This window comes from Canis lupus, chromosome 33 (assembly GCF_011100685.1).
Source record: "Canis lupus familiaris isolate Mischka breed German Shepherd chromosome 33, alternate assembly UU_Cfam_GSD_1.0, whole genome shotgun sequence".
NCBI classification, from domain to species: domain Eukaryota; kingdom Metazoa; phylum Chordata; class Mammalia; order Carnivora; family Canidae; genus Canis; species Canis lupus.
In genome coordinates, this window is record NC_049254.1 from 29735851 (window position 1) to 29754554 (window position 18704).

Genomic DNA, 18704 nt, shown 5'->3' on the forward strand with positions numbered 1-18704 from the left:
TGGTATATAAACCTTGATCTCCAGTTATTCAGTGAGTTCCTCAACACCGAGCACCTCCCCGGGCCTATGTCAATAAACTAGGTCTTAAATAAAATAAAATAATAAAATAAAATAAAATAAAATAAAATAAAAAATAAACTAGGTCTTTTCTCCTGTTCATCTCTCTGTTTTCAGTTAATTTGCCCGCCCTCAATCATTTGACCCAAGTTAGAGGAGAAAAAAAGGTTTTCCTTCCAACAAGCCCAGAACAGCTTAGCTGAGGCCTACGGTGCTAGGCTGCGTCTCAGTGGTCTAGCAGATTTACAACCTTGAATTTCAAGGACATTTGACCGAGTTGACTCTTTTATCAGACTCTTGGCAGGCGGCTGCTGCTTTGGGCTTTACTTGAAGATCCTTGTCCTAAGTCAGATTCATGCCTACAATAGGCACTGGTTTCATTGTGGGGGGAGGGGTTCTAAATACTCTGATGAAAGAGCCAGACCCAAAAGACATTGAAGACAACTCCATCCTTCCAGTTATTCAAACTGAAAAGTTTATACTTTGGTTTTCTTTTTTTTAAAAGTAGGTTCCACACCCATCATAGGGCTTGAACTCACAACCCTGAGATCAAGACCTGAGCTGAGATCAAGAATCAGACACTTAACCAACTGAGCCATCCAGGCACCCTGAGAAGTTCATATTTATTCTTGACTTCTTCTTCTTTGACATCCCACAGCAATCTGGCGGGAAATCATGTGGACCTTATTTTCAAAATATATCCAGAATCTGACCAGCTCCCACCATCTCCTCTGCTACCCCCACAGTCAGAGCCACCCTCAGCTCATTGTCGTTATTATTATTGTTTTTAAGGATTTTTAAAAATGTATTTGAGAGAGAGAGAGCGCACAAATGGGGGATGGGGCAGAAGGAGAGGGAAAAGCAGACTCCTCGCTAAACAGGGAGCCTGGTGTGGGACTCAATTCCAGGACCCTGGGATCAGGACCTGAGCCAAGGCAGGTGCTTGAAGGACTGAGCCACCCAGGTGCCCACCACCCTCATCTTCTGTCTGGACCTCAGGAAAAGCCTCCCATTTTTAGCACAGCTGCCAGAGGGATCCTCCTAAAGTTAGATCCCGTCGCTTCTCCGCTAAGAACTCCCCAGAGGTGGTTCCCACCTCGCTCAGAGCACCAGCCCCAAGGCTGGCAAGGCTCTTTATCATCTACCCCCCACGAGTGTGTCCCCCAACACTGCCCCGTAGTGTGGCTCTAGTCACACAGGCCCTTTGGTGCTCCTTGAACATGCTCCTGCCTTAGGCCTCTGGACCTTTCTCTAGCAGTTCCCGCTGCTTGGAACACTCTTCCCCCAGTACCCACCGGGCTAACTTCCTCACCAATCCCCACTGTCAGGTCTCGTCATGCTCTTTGACACAGCAAACTGCCCTTCTCTCCTGTCCTCCACCAAGTACCAGGTTTCTCTTGTCCTTTTCCCTTCTTTTCCCCACAGTATTGAGGAATACTGTGTAATTCACTTATTTATTATGCTTATTGTTTGCCATCTCTCTTCACTAGGGTGTTAGTTCTTCGAAGTCAGGGATCTGTTTCACTCAGTGACATATTCCAAATGTCTGGAACCGTGGCTGGAATATAGTAGGTGCTCCATCTATGGTGGTGAACTTCATGAAACCAGCCTCCAATGCTCGTTTAGGGTGAGATCTGAGTTTGGCTGGGGAAAAAAAAAGGTCCAGAAACTTTCTGGATTAGATTACTACGACCTAAGGGCCAACAGTCATGTGCTCAGGCTTGGAAATTCCCCCAGATGTAGAGGGAGATGGGTGGGACAGAACTCAGCAAACCTAGGGAAGCTCAGCCCAGTGGCTTCAGGTGGCTTCCCAGTTAGATCCCATCATAGGCAACTGGGCTGGAGCTGAGCTGTTGATCACTGAACTGATGAGAAGAAAAAGGAAAAGGTGAGGAGTCCGTGGTGGGCATGAGAAAGGCACCTGGAATACCTGAGTCTGGATTACGGGGCTGTGGAATGAGGAAGTCCCCTCCCTGGCGGCAGAGGCAGCCAGTGGGAGGGAAGTGGCCCGAAGGAGCTGCAGGCTGTCTCGGCTTCTTTTCTTTCCTTTTTTTCCTTTGTTTCATTCTCGTGACTGATTTATTTTATAACTGGAAGTCTGTGCTCTTACCCCCTTCCCTTTACCCAGGCCCTCATCTACATTCCTCTGGCCACCACCTGTTTGTTCTCTCTATTGACTTAAGGTTCTGTTGGTTTCTGCCGGAGTCCCTTCCGTCTTCTCTGGGGGGCCCCACCCTGGATCTCACGCGGTGGCCCTCGCCCAGCAGAATCCAGGTCAGGGCTGTGGCCTGGGACCTCCCCAGGGGAAATCCCCCCTCGAGTCTGATGCAGTGAAGGATCCGGGCGGAATGGGGCGGTGGAAGGCTCAGCCCGGCAGGAGGCCCTAAGATCAGCTGTGTTTTGGAACTGGCCTCCCAGATCCCCGACTCTGTGCGGTGGACAGTGTCCCTAGGGCAGCCTCTCAGCCTGTTCTCGCAGAGGCTTCCCCCCACGTCTGGGACGACCCCCTCCTTCTTCCAGGCAGTAGAGGTCTTCATCCCAGCACAGGGGGAGGTTCTAGAAGACAGTCTCACACCCAATGCAGAACCTGTGTGGCCAGAGGACCTTGTCGACGGAAGCCCAGGGGGAGGCAGATACCTTTTCCAAAGTCACGCAGTTCCTGGGCCCCAGTTAAGGAAGGAACTGGAAACAGAACTTAGGTTTTCTGATTGCATTTTGCAGTTCCTTCCAGCGGCCACTCTACGGTGGTTTTCATCACAAAGCTGTGGCCCTGAAATCCCCACAGGGTACCTTGTCTGCCACTGCCTGTGGCCATAACAGCGCAGTCCTTGGCCCCTGGAGGGGGTAAAATTCTTTTCTAGGGCCTTTGGAAGTAGATCCTGCAGCCTCAACCCCCTTCTTGTGGCCAAATCCCATAAGCTTCCCTAAATCTCAGCCTCGCACTCCCCTCTCCCAGGCTCTGGGGCTGTGGCCTCACACCCCCCTTCCCTCCTCCCCTGGTTGTGGTTGTGACGCTGACAGGGACGCAGGATCACAGAAATCACTGGAAAGACGCTAGAGATCAGAGTCCTGCCCGCACTGTCTGCTGCGGACCTTGGGGGTCTGTCCCTTCTGTCGCTTGAGGATCAGGGTAGATGGCGGGGCTCTCACTTATTTGTTTGTTTTCAGCTGTTATCTATTCCTTTGCGGGGGAGGCAGGGCAGGGGGGAGCCAGCCCTCCGCAGACTCCGCAGAGTGGAGCCCAGCGGGGGCTCAGCCTCAGGACCCCGAGACCCCGAGGTCGTGACCCGGAGGCTGTCACTTAGGGAGCCTCGAGGCGTCCGTACTCCGTGACAACACGTGTAGGCTGTGCGGCAGCTTGGCTCCCCGCGTGACCCCCCAGGCGGCCCAGCCGGTCGGGGTTACACCCATTTTACGGATGGGGAAGTTGAGCCCAGGAAGGCTCTTTAACCGCCTAGGACCCAGAGCGAAGAAAGGCTAAGGTCAGAAAGGCCCGGGCCTGCTCCAAAAGCCCGAGTCCCTGCACTGGGGGGGGCCCCGGAGGGGGGGAGGGGGGAGAATGGGACCCCCCAGCTTCCGTGCTCCCCCTGGCTGCGGGGGGCGAGGGGCTGAACCTCTCAGGTGCGAGGTCCAGGGAGGCGGGTCCCTGCGTCTCGGGAGGGCGGGGGCGGGGGGGGGGGAGGGGGCGCGGCCTGGGCGTGCCCACCTGTGGCCCGTGTCCCCGCGGCCCCGCTCACCGGCGCATCTGGAAGCGTCTGGAAGCCCGGCCGGAGCCGAGCCGCGCAGGAAGCAGGAAACCGGGCAGCGCGGGCGGCGCCGGCTCCGAGGATGCGCTTCCCCTGCGGCCTGGCGCTGCACCTGCTGCACCTGCTGCTCCCGCGCGGGCCGCCGGGGGCCCCCGGGGGCGCTGCAGGTGGGCGGCGGGGACCCTGCCCGCGGGGGACCCTGGGGGTGGGGGGGCTGCAGGTGGGCGGCGGGGACCCTCCCCACGGGGGACCCTGGGGGGTGGGGGGGCTGCAGGTGGGCGGCGGGGACCCTCCCCACGGGGGACCCTGGGGGGTGGGGGGGCTGCAGGTGGGCGGCGGGGACCCTCCCCACGGGGGACCCTGGGGGGTGGGGGGGCTGCAGGTGGGCGGCGGGGACCCTGCCCGCGGGGGACCCTGGGGGTGGGGGGGCTGCAGGTGGGCGGCGGGGACCCTCCCCACGGGGGACCCTGGGGGTGGGGGGGCTGCAGGTGGGCGGCGGGGACCCTCCCCACGGGGGACCCTGGGGGGTGGGGGGGCTGCAGGTGGGCGGCGGGGACCCTGCCCGCGGGGGACCCTGGGGGGTGGGGGGGCTGCAGGTGGGCGGCCGGGACCCTCCCCGCGGGGGACCCTGGGGGGGTGCGGGGGCTCTCGGGGGGAGAGGGCGGGGGGGGGGGGGGGGGCCCAGGCCGAGGCCCCGCACGGGTGGAGGCGCTGCGGACACAGCTGCTGAGGCCAAAGAAGGGGCCCCCAGGATGCTGACCCCGAGTTGACTTCCCGGCCCAGGCTGCCCCTGAGCCCGGGGCTGTGAGTGTGACTGTCACACTGGTCGCCGCTGGGGGGGGAGGGGGGCGCCTGGGGAGAACCCACCTGGATGGTCACAGCCACCAGGCTGGTCACAGGCAGTGTCTTTTGTTTTTTTTTAAATAGACTATTGTAGAGCAGTTTGGGTCACAGTAAAATTGAGCAAAAAGTGGAGAGATTCTCGTATGACCTCTCTACTGCCCCCCAACATAGTCTCTCCTGCATTATCTTTTATTTTATTTTATTATTATTATTTTTTTTAAACTTATTCATGATAGATGTAGAGAGAGAGAGAGAGAGAGAGAGAGAGGGAGTAGCAGGCTCCATGCACCGGGAGCTGGAAGCGGGACTCGATCCCGGGTCTCCAGGATCGCGCCGGGGGCCAAAGGCAGGCGCTAAACCGCTGCGCCACCCAGGGATCCCCTTGCATTATCTTTTTAAAAAAAGACTATTTTTTTAGAGGATTTTTAGTTTCATGGCAAAATCAAGAGGAAGGTACAGAGATTTCCCACAGGCCCCTGCGCTCTTTCTAACCCTCAATCACCCCATGAGGGAGACACAAGTCTTACTCCTACCCACCCCCTGCCCCCAGAGCTGGTGGGACTGAGGCTTACCAGGATTTAAAAAGTTATCTTTAAAAAAGCCAAGATTTGGGGCGCCTGGGTGGCTCAGCGGTGGAGCGTCTGCCTTCGGCCCAGGGTGTGACCCCGGGGTCCTGGGATCGAGTCCCACATCAGGTTCCCTGCACGGAGCCTGCTTCTCCCTCTGCCTCTCTCTCCATGTCTCTCATGAATGATTAAATAAAATCTTAAAAAAATAAAATTAAATTAAAAAGCCAAGATTTCAGTCCTTGCCTAGTCCTTGCCTAGGAGACAACATGGTCTCCTGTAGGCCCTCATGATCCGCTAGGCTTGTGCTGCACGTTTTACACTTGGATTGATTTACTCTTCACATCCCTGTGAAACAGGTGCCCTTAGCTCCATTTTACAGATGAGAAAGTGCAGGCTGGGAGCCAGGAGACCTGGCCAGGGTGACATGGTTGGAAAGCAGGAGAGCAGGGATTCAGACTCAGGCCCCAAAGAACACGCACCTTCCTCTCTGCCAGTGTGATTTGAGGAATAGACCAGGAGAGCTGCCACATTCTAGAGTTGTGCGGGCTGCGTGGGCTTTGCTGCGTCTGAGAAGACCCCTGCTGGGTAGGAGACTTGGGTGGGGGGGCTGTGAGACCCCAGGGTGGGGGGGTGAAGAGGTTAGGGGCTGGGAGGCATGAGGAGGTTTCACAGAAGGATGATATTGTGGGGTTCCCGGATAAAGAAGAAAATACTTCAGGGGAGGTGGGTGGTCAGACCCCAAGAATACCTCTGTTGGGGCCTTAGCTTGTGTGGGCTGACACAGAAAGGCTTTGATTCCACCGGGTGGGGATTGAGGAAGCTCAGAGAAATGGCTTGGGCTTTGAAGTGGGGAGAAGGAAGTATATTCCCGTAGAAGCACGATTCGTGAACAGCTGAGGAGGGTGAAGGCCGTGACTCACCTGATACGCATGTGGGGCCAGCCTGACCTTCTGAAGGTTGTGTGCTGTCAATGCCTCTTTGAGAGGACACGGCTGGGGAGGGGTGCTTAGTGGCCCCTTGCAGGCTTTGGAATATAAGACTTTCCCGTTCCCCTTCCCCTCAGGCCCTCACCACGGCAAGGCAGGTCTGGTAGGTAACCCTGGTTCACGAGGGCGGCCCGGAGGGGCCTGGCCGGTAGGACGCGGAGTCAGGATTTGAGCCAGTCATTGGACTCCAGAGCTAGTTGGCAACAGGCCTAGGGCCGGAGCCCAGTCTTTCGCTTCCTGGTCCAGTGCTCTTTCACTGCTCAGGGAGAGACATGGGAGGACAAACTGAGGACCTGGGGCCCTGACAGGTAGAGGTGACCACATGGTCTCGTACTTCCGTTGGGTCCTTGGGTACTTTGGGGCCAGTAGACCTCAGTAACGACCATCTCAAACCATTGGAACCCCAAAAGGAGGGTTTATATTTTGATTCTTTTCCTTCCAAGAGGAAGGTTCCTGGATAAAACCTGGGACATCCACTTACATTTGAATTTTTAAAAATATTTTATTTATTTATTCATGACAGAGAGAGACAGAGAGGCAGAGACTTAGGCAGGGGGAGAAGCAGGCTCCCGGTGTGGAGCCCGGTGTGGGACTCGATCCCAGGTCTCCAGGATCACGCCCTGGGCCAAAGGCAGGCGCCAAACCGCTGAGCCACCCAGGGATCCCTGAATTTTAAGTAACAGAGTTTTTTTCTGTAAGTGTGTCTCAAACGGTACATGAGAAATACACATACAGGGGCACCTGAGTGGGCAGCGAGTGCCACCCAGCCCAGCACTCATACAACCTCCAAGGGTCTGTCAAGTGGACAGGGCTGCGTCCCTCGGCTCCGTTACCCGTGGCACGTGGCTGGGCCCTGTTCCTGCGGCCCTGGGGTCGGGCGAGCAGCGCTGGGAAGCTTGGCCCTTCCCCCAGACTCGCCTGCTCCCACCTGCTCGGTCTGGGTAGCTGCCTCTCCCCTACTCCTCCCAGCTACCTCTAAGTACAAAACCACAGATGTTTCCTGTATTTGAAGGGTTTTTACTTCCGTGGGGAAACACCTGCTGGATGAGGGAAGTTTCGATGGGCAGGTGACAGGGATTTCTTCCAAAAATTCTGAGAGTCCTGGTCCCTGCTCTGTAGTTCTCGGCTCACTTAGACTCCTGGCTTCTTTGCCCCCCATCAAGGCTGTGTCCTGGCCCCAAGCCTTCCCTCTGATGGCTTCAGACCAATAATCAACTCAATTCTGAGGCCTGCTTGTCTCAACAGGGTCATCAGAGGACATCAGTCAGGGGATCCCAGTTCCATGGTTGACCCATGGGGCCGGTCTTCTGATACACCTCCTCCTTCCTTGTATGTGTAGATGAAAAATGAAATAGAAGCAACTTCCCCTCCCCACCCTCCTCCCAGGGTGCCCAGGGCATAAGCACAAGAGCTTGTGCGAAGTCGGCCCACTGGGACTCGTGGCTTACAAAGCTGGTCTTACCCAACACAGGCCCCAGCACCAGCAGACCAGGTCCTGTGGTGACAGCAAACCACGTAGAAGAGCCTGCCATGACTCCAGGGGTCAGGACAAATTCAGAAGGAGCCTTCCAGACCGCTGACCTTCTTGAGACCTCTGTGCCAAGCCACATGCCTTTGGAAACTCAAACCCTGAGCCCCCAGACGTTTGATTGGACCTTAATCCTGGCCAACAGCAATTCAGAAGCAGAGACCAGGGACACCAAAACCACTTTTCCTGCAATGGAAGGCAGGGCCTTCACCAAAATGACACCTTCCAAGTTCACGGTGGTGATCACCACTCCTATGGAGGCATCGGCCACCAGTGGCAACCCCGTGGGAACTGGGATGACCACAGTTGAGACTGTTACAGGCAGTGATCTTGCAAAATCTGTCTTCGATGCCCTTTGTACTGATGACAGTTCGGAAGAGGCAAAGAGGATCACAATTGACGTCTTGACATTGGCTCACACTTCTGTGGAAGCTGAAGGCCTGGCCTTAAAGAGCAGCGCCTTCTCCGACAGCTCAGTTCTGGCCATCACCGCCCCACGGGCCCTCGCACCTGACAAGAGCACTCCGGCTAAGGGTTTGTTTGCCTACAGCATCACTGACATTGAGGTTGCCAACTGCAGCATTCTAGAAATAGAAACAACTGCCACCACCCTTGGGACCTTGGACATGGATCTCAACCCCACAGGGGGAGAGGTCCTATCTCCCCCTGTGGTGTCAGCTTTGCTCAATTCCACTGAAGCAGAATCACACGTCACCGAGACCACACCATCCGCGGAGACCTTGTCAGCAGCCAGTGCCACAGAGGCAGCCACACCTGATACCACAGTTGAGACCCCACTAACTGCCAATAGCCCTACAGAAGGAGAAGCAACAGCAGCTACGACCACCACCCCCAGCACAACTTTGGTCTCAGTCAGCGTGAACCCCTTGGAAGAAGCTTCAGTCCTCTCTATTGAGACGACAAGCCACACCAAGGTCTTGGGAGCAGTGACAGTCTCCACAGAGGCTGGGTTAACAGTGGGGAAAGCGACTTCACCTGCTGGGCTCTCAACTATGGCCCACAGCTACAGCCACATCGCCACTAGCAAGAGCACCATCCCCTCACAGCCTTCTACCGCGGATGGCACAACCAATGAGTCTGTCCCCATCACCAGGAGCCCCGCTCCTTCTGTCCAGCTGACCAGGGCCAACAGCAGCCAAGAGGCAAACATCACCTTATTTAGGACCACAGCCTTAGCAAAGACCTTGAAGACAGCCAGCGTGGCTGGAGGGAAGACCCCAACAGCTATGCCCACCGCGGTTCAGACAAGGTGGACCACAGAAGCCACTGCGGGTAAGTGGCTCCCTCGGGTGTGAGCTTGGGGATTCAGGGTTTGGACTTGCCAGGATGTCTACGTGCTCAGGGGGTGGGGAGGGAGGAAGGATCTGGGGCCTATTCTGAGCCCCGTCTCTGATGCCCCCCTTTTCATGATCTTCTAGTGAGGCTTCCCAAAATCAGAAACAAGGACAGTTAGGGAGGTGTATGGAAACACTGTGGGGCTGGAAGTCTGGAGAAATGTTTGAGATCCTGGTTTTTGCCCTTAACAACCTAGTGACCTTCTATGACATCAACCGTTGAGTAACCACAATGTGCCGAGTGGTGAGGCCCCAACTTTTATTTTTATTTTATTTTTATTTTTATTTTTATTTATTCAATGGGGTGAAGGATTGGGGGTTTAAAGCTACGTGTCTGAGACAACAGGTACTTCTCAGGGAAGAAGCCCCTTGTCAGAGGCTGCGTGTCAGCCCAGCTCCTGGCCAGCCTGGAACCTCCACCTCCACTTCTGACACTGTCCTTGGGCCTCGTCCCTGTGGTATTATCCTCAGCTGGCCCTGGTCTGTGGAGACGTGAAATAAAAATATCCATGACAGCCGCCTTACCGAACATCACTCATGTGCCAGGGAGAAGTGAGAGAGAAACCCTCAGGACCGGCTGCGCGTGCTCGCTGACGTCAGGCAGTAACATGCGAGCTTCGCAGGGGTTACCCCTTCTAATTAAACCTTCAAAATCACCTAAGGAGGCGGATAATATTTTTAAATAATTTTTTAATTGTTCATTTGAGAGAGAGGGAGAGGGAGGGCACAAGCAGGGCGAGAGGCAGAGAGACAGGGAGAAGCAGACTCTCCGCTGACCTGGGAGCCCGACGTGGGGCTCGATCCCAGAACCTAGAGCTCATGGCCTGAGCCGAAGGCAGAGGCTTAAGCGTCTGAGCCACCCGGGTGCCACTGAGGTGGGCATTGTTACCCCACTGACAGGTGAGGAAACAGATTTAAAGATGCTAAAAATATAGCAGTGGGACTCCAAATGGAAGCAAGTTTGATTCCAACTCGTAGTCTCCTATCGTGCTTTTATTGTTAAAAGCTCAACTTATTAATATATTTTTCCTTTAAAACACTTTTCTTTATTATTTGTTGGTTAGATGATACATTGACATGATTTAAAATTCAATAGGTACAAAAGGAATAAAATGCCTTTCTTCCACTGCTGTTCCCCAACTGCTCAGCTGCCTTCTTCTTATTTTTTTTTTTTAAGATTTTATTTATTAATGAGAGACACAGAGAGAGGCAGAGACCCAGGTAGAGGGAGAAGCAGGCCCCATGCAGGGAGCCCGACGCAGGACTCGATCCCGGGACCCCAGGGTCACGCCCTGGGCCGCAGGCAGCCGTCAGCCGCTGAGCCCCCGGGGACCCCAGAGAGATTCACGCTGACACGGATACAATATCCGTTCTGGCATCTCTATGAATATTGAAGCACAATTCCAGGATCAGTTCCCAGAGCATTCCGCTAGGCAGAAATGCCTGCAGGTGGCAGGTGGAGGCAAGGAGGCTGGGCCTCCATGGAAGGCAGAGCTTGCCTCCGGGGGCTGGATTGAGACCTCCGCCAACTTCGGGCTGGACGCACTGGCTGAGGCATTCCGCCCCCCCCCCCCCCCCCCCCCCCCCCCCGGGAGCCGGCCTCTCCCTATCTGGGCCCTTCCCCGACAGCACACCCGGGACCTCCAGGCCTTGAGAACATTCTAGATCTCCGTTTCTCCTTCCTCACACTTCTCCTCACATTACGTATCCAAATATGGACGGGACCTTTAGCCATCCTTACCCTCACTCTTGTTGGGAGAGCACTACAAGGACCCCCGTTATTGAGGAGAGGGAGTCCTCCTTTCTCTCTGCCGTGAGTAATGTAAGATCCCATGTTAGCACCGACACGTTTACACCTGAGAGCGGGCACATAGGTCAGAGGTGGGGACCAAGGCCGGGCAGCAAGGTCGCGTCACGATTCCTGAACGGACTGACCCACGTTCTCATCTCCTGCTTTCCTAAACCCGCAGATGGGGATGGAGGCTTTTTCCTCCTGCGGCTGAGTGTGGCCTCCCCAGAAGACCTCACTGACCCCAGAGTGGCAGAGAGGCTGGTGCAGCAGGTAAGGGAGCACTCTCGGGGCCAGGAAAGAGGAAGCGAGTATTAGGAACTAAATATCTGCTTGGCTTGGCTTCTGCCTATTTTTCCTGAGTTGGGAATTCCCCTTCTGTGCTACGTAAAAAGATTCTTTCCCTCGCCCCCAATTTCCTCAGGCCATAGGAAGTTCGGGCCTTCTATCCCTTGGGAGAAGATCAATGATATTAACAGGCAGATAGGCAGGACTTTGGTTATAAGGAGCAGACACCCAACTCATCGTAGCTTATACAGAAAAGGGAAGGTAGTGGCTGAGACACCTAGAAGTGACTGTTCAAGCTTCAGTTCTGGCTGGATCCAGCAGCTCAGATGCGCTCATCCAGGTTTTCTCTTTCTTTACCTCTCTTAGCTCTTCGTTGTTCAGAATCTCTCTCCATATGTAAGGAAAGTTGGCTGTGACAGCCCGAGTCATAGGCACCTCCCTCTCCCAAGATCTGCATATTATACTAGGGAAAGACTGATCTTACTGGTCTGCAAGGGCCACCATGACTGACAGCTCAAAATGAACCACGTGGAATGAGAAGGACAGGCCTCAGAGGCGCTGGGGATGCCAGGCAGAAAATACCCATGGATGCATGTTCTAGATGAGGACCAAGATTGGGACATATTTGTATAAGTTGGGAAAATTCCCCTAAGACCCAGATCACAGGACAAAGGTCCCAGGGTCCGAAATCCAGGGGCAGAGCTTTTGGGAATGGTGTGAGTCAGTGGGGGATCAGACTAGCGCAGCTCAGCCTAACTCTGTGGCCACATCTTGCTGCCAGGGGATGAGAAGGGGGAATAACCGGGCCCTTGAAGTTCTCTTAGTGGAAAGGGGCCCGTCGGGACTCCCATAGTAAGAAGCGCCCTGAACGCCGCATGGCGGCTTTGAAAGTGGACAGCAGAGACATGACCAATGCCTACCGCGCACGATAATCAAAATGGGAAGTGTGAACCCTCGCCAAGGAGGGAGGCCAGAGGGGCACCCGGGGGTCTCAGTCACTTAAGTGTCCGACTCTTGGTTCCAGCTTAGGTCATAATCTCAGCGTTGTGAGATCACACCCCGTGTTGGTCTCTGTGCTCAGCACACGGTCGGTGTGAGATTCTCTCCCTCTCCCTCTCCCTCTCCCTCTCCCTCTGCCTCTGCCTCTCCATCTCCTTCTCTCTAAAATAAATAAATCCATCTTAAAAAAAAAAAAAAAAGAGGGAAGCCGAACGGTGCCAGATGCGAGCCCCCTAAACTGGAAACCATTTCAGGAGTCAGAAAGGGGCCAGGGAGGAGGAAGCAGGTCAGGAGCTGAAGTGCAAGCACCATGCGGGTGCTGGGTGTGAGTTCTCGTTGGGAGTAGGACACAGACCCAGGGCTCGGGGCTCTGGAGCCATATGGATCTGGGGGTGAATTCCACTTCCTGACTCTGTGAACTTGGGTAGGTTGTTCCATGTTATTTTCTTCCTCTATAAAACGAAGGTACAGCACCTGCTTCCTAAGGTTACAGTGAGGTTGGACGACATAATGTGCGCGAAGCACAGTCCGGGCCCAGGCTGGGGCGCGGAGACTGCTGCTGGCCTCCCTGTGCGTTTGCTCCCACTGTCTCGTCCTGTTCTCGGCCTGTGGGGAGCTCACGGGCCACATTCGGGCTGGAAGTACCTTCTGCTCCTTTTGCCCTCCAGCTCTGCCGTGAACTGCATGCCCACCTGCCTCCTGCCCGGGTCTCTCTGCTGCATGTCACGAGGGGCTGAGGCACATCAGCCGCAGCCAGGGGTGGCTGTGGGCCCAAAGGGGCAGCACTGCCGGCGGCCTGGGACCCCCCCCTTCCCGACTGGAGCTACGCTACAGGCTGCATGTACCTGGAAGCTTCCCCGAAGGTCAGCTGCCTAAGGCCTTGCCCCAGACACTGCAGCGGGACCCTGGCCCACATATGCCAGGTGTGTGTGTCGGGTGGGGGGGCTTCCCTTGTTCCAAAGATGCCCTTGGACTCCCTCTGGCACATGTGTCATGTTGCAGTAAAGAGTGATCTGATCACCTGTCACCCTCGTTGTGCTTCTCTCGGACATTAGAATTCTGCACGGTGTGGCCCAGAGGTTATCTGTTTGAGCCATATAGGTTGTTTGGTTAAGGTTTTTTTACGTTTTTATGATACAGGGATTTTGTGCATCCTCCCTACAACCGCCCTCCTCATTCTCCCCTGGTTCTTGGTTTGGACCTTGATTACGGCACTTACGGAGGCTGGCCCTGGAGTCTGTTGAACTTTGAGCTCCTTCAGAGCAGGGACCATATTTTCTCAGTATCCTTTGAACCTAGCAGAGCGCCTGGCCTGTGGTAGGATCACAGAGAATGCCTGTTGGATTGACTTGAATTTCAAGTTCTGGACATAAGCAGATCACAAGAAAGTCTGCAGTACTCAATTATTCCTCTCCTCTAGCTCGTAAGTCGAGTTGTTATTATTATTATTATTATTATTATATTTTAAAATTAAATGTGGTTATGGGGCTCCTGGGTGGCTCAGTCGGTTAGTGTCTGACTCTTGATTTCAGCTCAGTGATGATCTCAGTGTTGTGAGATCGAGCCCCACTTCAGGCTCTGTGCTGGGCGTGGAGCCTGCTTAAGATTCGCTCTCTCTCTCTCGCTCTCTCTCTTTCTCCCTCTGCCCCTACCCCACCCCTAAAAAGAAAAAATTAAATGTGGCTAATCTTTTTTCTGTTGTAAGAAACCTTGCTTGTGAGTTCACGATTTTGAAAAATTCAAAAGGACCGAGAAAAAAAAGGCAGAAAGAGAAGTGGGAGAGAAAGAAAAACATCTGTAAGCCCCACTTCCTATACACAGCTACCGTCCGTGTAGACATTCAACCTTCCTGCCCGGTCGGAGACTCCTACATTCGGTACGTCCAAAGCCAGAGTCTTAATCTGGATCCCAAGCCGGCTCTGCCTGTGTCCGCTCCCTCCTGGCAGCCACGTCCTTCAGTTGCTCAAGCCAAAGTTCTCAAAACCAGTCTTCATTCCCCTAGTTCCCTCACTCTTTACACCCAGCTCGCCAGAGGATTCCACTGGCTCTCCTGTTGTCAAATTCTCCAGAGTCCGGCCTTTCTCAGCCTCTCCACTGCCCCCCCTCCAGGCCCAGCTGCCACCGTCCCTCTCCTGGATTCCTGATACCCTCGCGGCTCTCTCTTTCCACCTTTGCCCCCACGCCCGGTGTCGTCCCAGGCTCCGCTCGGCGGCGGAAGCCCTGTGCCCCCTGCACACCCTCCCAGCCCTCTGCCCCCTGCACCTCCCCAGCCCTGTGCCCCCTGCATACCCTCCCAGCCCTCTGCCCCCTGCACCTCCCAAGCCCTCTGCCCCCTGCGCACCCCCAGCCCTGTGCCCCCTGTGTGTCCCCAGCCCTGCCCCCTGCGCACCCCCAGCACTGTGCCCCCTGCGCACCCCCCAGCCCTGTGCCCCCTGCACACACCCCAGCCCTGTGCCCCCGTGCACCCCCCCCCCAGCCCCCTGAACTTGCTCACTTCACTGCAGCGACGCTGACCCCTCGGCGCCCGGGAACCCATCAGGCCTCGCATGCACTGCTCAGTTTGCTCAGAGGCCTTCTCCTGCAGATACCGACCTGACCAACAGCTCCACCTCCTTCCCCCTCTCGGTGGGGCCACCCGACCACCTCCTCTGCTTTGATTTTCTTCTTAATGCTGATTCCAACCTAACATAATACATATTTTATGTATTTGTCTTATTATCCGTCTCCCTCAACTGGAATGTGAGCGTTCGCTCACTCCGGCTCCCTAGCGTCCCGCACAGTGCCTGCCGCATGAAAGGTGCTCGGTAAATATTAGTTAAATGAGTGGAGGAAACCAGACAACTTCGACTATTGCTGTGCATAAGGGCAGTACGTGTATTCAGCTGATCCCCTCCCCCTTGCATGATGAGGCAGGGTGAGGTTTATAAAGTAGGTTGGACAAAAATAATTCAATCATCCTTCCCAGCATTTTTGCCAGGCCCTGCAACAGAAGAGAGGCATGGTGTGTGCCATGGGGGGTTATTCGCTGATGTCTCTTCCCCACAGGGGCTAAACTTAGTAGGGGAGGGTGGACATATACAGAAAAAAACAAACCAAAAGAACTTATTTACACCATATATGGCAAAACCAGAATCTCCTTAATATACAAAGAGTTCTTACAAAGCAATAAAAAGGGAAATATGCCAGAGGAAAGTAGGACTATAAATGTTTTCCAAAAGCAGGAATATATCTTCCTTTTTGGGTAAGAGCTGTGTTCAGATGAACCCCACACCACAGATTTGAGAAATAAAAGATGTGCAAGGCAAAAAAACAAAACAAAACAAAACAAAACACAAAAGCAGGAATATAAATGTTTTCCATGAAAAAGAAACCAGTAGGAAAAAAAAAGTAAATTGATACAGTGAGGTATTCTAACTATGTGCCAATAGGTAAGGACTTATAAAAATTATAATTTCCATGATGAGGGTGTGGAGGGAAAGGATAGTCTTAAACACTGTTGGTGTGAATGAAATCGGCACAGCCTTTCGGGAGGACCATTTGACTATCTAAAGACTTAAAAATGTGCATCCCTTTAACTGAGCAATTTCATTCCAAAGGGTTTATCTTAAAGAAATAATTAGGAATCTGTGCAAAGACCAATAAATCAATGTATTCATTACAGAACTGTTTATAACAGCTAATAAAGGAAAAAAGACAAAACAAAATGTCTCAGTGTAGTCATTTGGTTAATAATAGTGGGGGGTGTGTGTGTGTGTGTGTGTGTGTGTGTTCCCAAGTACCTTTCACACTGTCTTTAAGGGCTCCCTTTCCAAAAGCTAGTCCTGTTCCTACCAAAGGAACAAAACTCCCAGCCTTGTATATCAGGGTCCTCGTGATCAGGGTTCCCAGCTCTGTGTCTCGTAGACCCGCCTGCTATGTCTTATGTTACTTCCACAGGTAACTTCTCACTACTTCCCTGTCATACCTGCTTTGATCCAGAGAGTTTGTACATCATGACTCTTGCCCCCAGGATGCTCTCCCGCTCTCTGGTCCCTCCATCTGGAAAACTTCTGTTCATGCTTAGAGGCCCAGTTCATTCGGTGCCTCCTTGTGGTGGCTTTCCTCAAATTCCCTGAGGAGGGTCTAGTTTCATCGTCCCTTTATGTTTCTGTTATGACACTTAACATACTACATCCTGCTTCATTCGCTTATGAGTTGGTTAAGTCATCTGTGCTTCAGGACAGGTGCCATGCAGTACTCCTCCCTGTAGCCACAGAACCTAGTGCAGAGCTCTGTACCTGGAGGATACTCAGCTGTTCGCTGCATAACTGAGAGGATGGGCCACGTGAGCAGGTGACCATGAAATATGGGCACTGGGCTCTGAAAGGTGAGAAAATAGTATTTAATATTGAAATCTAACAAAATATTAATTTAACGATATCATTAAGCTACACTATAGTTAGGCATGAATGGATTGACATAAATCCCATTTTTTCAGATTTATTTATTTTTTTATTTTTATTTTTTTTAAGATTTTATTTATTTATTCATAGAGACACAGCTAGAGAGAGAGAGGGCAGAGACACAGGCAGAAGGAGAAGCAGGCTCCATGCAGGGAGCCTGACATGGGACTCGAACCCGGAGCCCCAGGATCAAACCCCGGGCTGCAGGTGGCGCTAAACTGCTGCGCCACTGGGGCTGCCCCAAGATTTATTTATTTATCCGAGAGAGAGAGAGAGAGAGAGAGAGAGAGAGAGAGAGAGAGAGAGAGAGAGAGAGACACAGGAGGAGGGAGAAGCAGGCTCCCTGCGGGGAGCCTGACGTGGGACTCGATCCCGGGACTCCAGGATTGCGCCCTGGGCCAAAAGCAGGCGCCAAACCACTGAGCCACCCAGGGATCCCCATAAATCCTATTCTTAAGTAGTTTTTCTTTTCCTGCTTTGCATTTATTTGAATCGAGGATACCTGATAAAGTGGATAATTTATTTTAATTACATGCATATAAGGGCATATATGTACATGCAATGCTTCCAATAACATGATTACTGTTATTGGAAGCCAAAAATTTTGTAAAATATAGGCTATGCCAATTAGAAGCATTTGGGAACTAAAGTGTATAATTATGTGTGTGTGTGTGTGTGTGAGAGAGAGAGAGAGAGAGAGAGAGAGAGAATTACTGGAGATGACCAGAATTAGCAGAACTAATGCAAGAACAGCAGCAAGAACCCGAAGGCCTGGGGAAAATTCTCCAGTTATTTAAGACTTAAAGGTGTGTGTGTATGAGGTGAAATGGCACATATTTCATGAAAATGGAGCGGGGTGTGGACTTAAACAAGATAGCCTGGCTAAAGTCACCTGTGACAGCACAAACACACAGGCAAAAACACAAGGCCGTGACGAAGACAACGTGAGGTGGGACTATTGTGACAAGAGACTTCAGCTGAAGCTCCCGCCACAGCCAGTCCTTTGTTCAACCTCTGTAAGGGGCGGGGGGGGGGGCGGGGGGGGGGCGGCCACCAGTGAGTGGAAAGCACTGAATGGCAACTGATCCCACGGGTGTACCCCAAATTCAAATGAGTGGGCATCATTTTTTGGCATCAATAAATGTTTACATTGGTCTACGATGCCAGTTATCCATTGTTTGCTATCTTGGTCTTTAAAAGCTGCTCATCTTAAGCTCATGGGGATTTTCTGGAAGGTTCCTTGGAGAACAGGGAAGTATAAGCATGTCTCCAGACAGCTCCCTTTAAGGGTGCCCCGGGCCCACTGAGGGTGTTTCAGCTGCCTGCACCAACTGGGAATGGGGTGGAGGCTTCTCCCCCTCTGCCAGGCTAACACGGGCCTGGAACCCTGAAGAAGGGTCCATCAGTTCTTCATTCTAGGTGCATAAGCAGCAGAATCCACATCACACAGATTCGGCGGGTGGGCTGATCTGACTGCACCACTCACCAAGAGGCCTTTCCTTCCCACACAGACACCTCCTTACTTTTTCTTCTTCTTCTTCCCTTTTTCTTTTAAAAATGTACTTATTTAAGAGAGAGAGTGAGCCAGCAGGGGTAAGGGAAGAGAGAGAGGAGAGGAAGAGAAGCAGACTCTCCGCTGAGCGGGAGCCCCATGAGGGGCTTGATCCCATGACCTGACCCAAAATCAGGAGCTGGATGCTTAGCCTGCTAAGCCGCCCAGGGCACCTCCTTCCTTTTTCATGACACCCTCTCTGCACACTCAGTGCCTCAGCCATTCTGACCAGGTTGCCAGGCAAAATATAAAACCAGTTAAATGAGAATTTCATACAAATAATGAATGCCTTTTTTTTTTTTAAGATTTTTTATTCACTTATTTGAGAGAGAAAGAGAGCAAGCAAGCACAAGCAGAGGGAGGGGCAGAGGGAGAGAGAGAAGCAGGCTCCTCGCTGAACAGGGAGCCCAGGGTGGGTCTCGATCCCAGCACCCTGGCATCATGACCTGAGCCAAAGCCAGATGTTTAACCAACTGAACCACCCAGGTGCCCCACTGTAGGTTTTGTTGTTTGTTTGTTTTTTCAATCAGGCTGAAGAAGTTTCCCTCTG

The 18704-nt window shown here is 53.2% G+C and overlaps 1 protein-coding gene across 2 annotated transcripts; it reads left to right on the forward strand.

Annotated features, from left to right (window-relative positions):
- Positions 1–1820: 1820 nt before the first annotated feature.
- MUC20 (mucin 20, cell surface associated) lies at positions 1821–13187 on the forward strand. 2 transcript variants are annotated; one of them, XM_038583111.1, is made up of 4 exons: positions 1821–1945; positions 7673–9022; positions 11055–11146; positions 12829–13187. In XM_038583111.1, the coding sequence occupies exons 2-4, from the start codon at positions 7732–7734 to the stop codon at positions 12895–12897; spliced, it is 1452 nt and encodes a 483-aa protein (XP_038439039.1). In that variant the 5' UTR covers positions 1821–1945; positions 7673–7731; the 3' UTR covers positions 12898–13187. The 2 variants fall into 2 exon arrangements, with proteins under 2 accessions (XP_038439039.1, XP_038439038.1); XM_038583110.1 differs by lacking the exon at positions 1821–1945 and adding an exon at positions 3812–3970.
- Positions 13188–18704: the final 5517 nt, after the last annotated feature.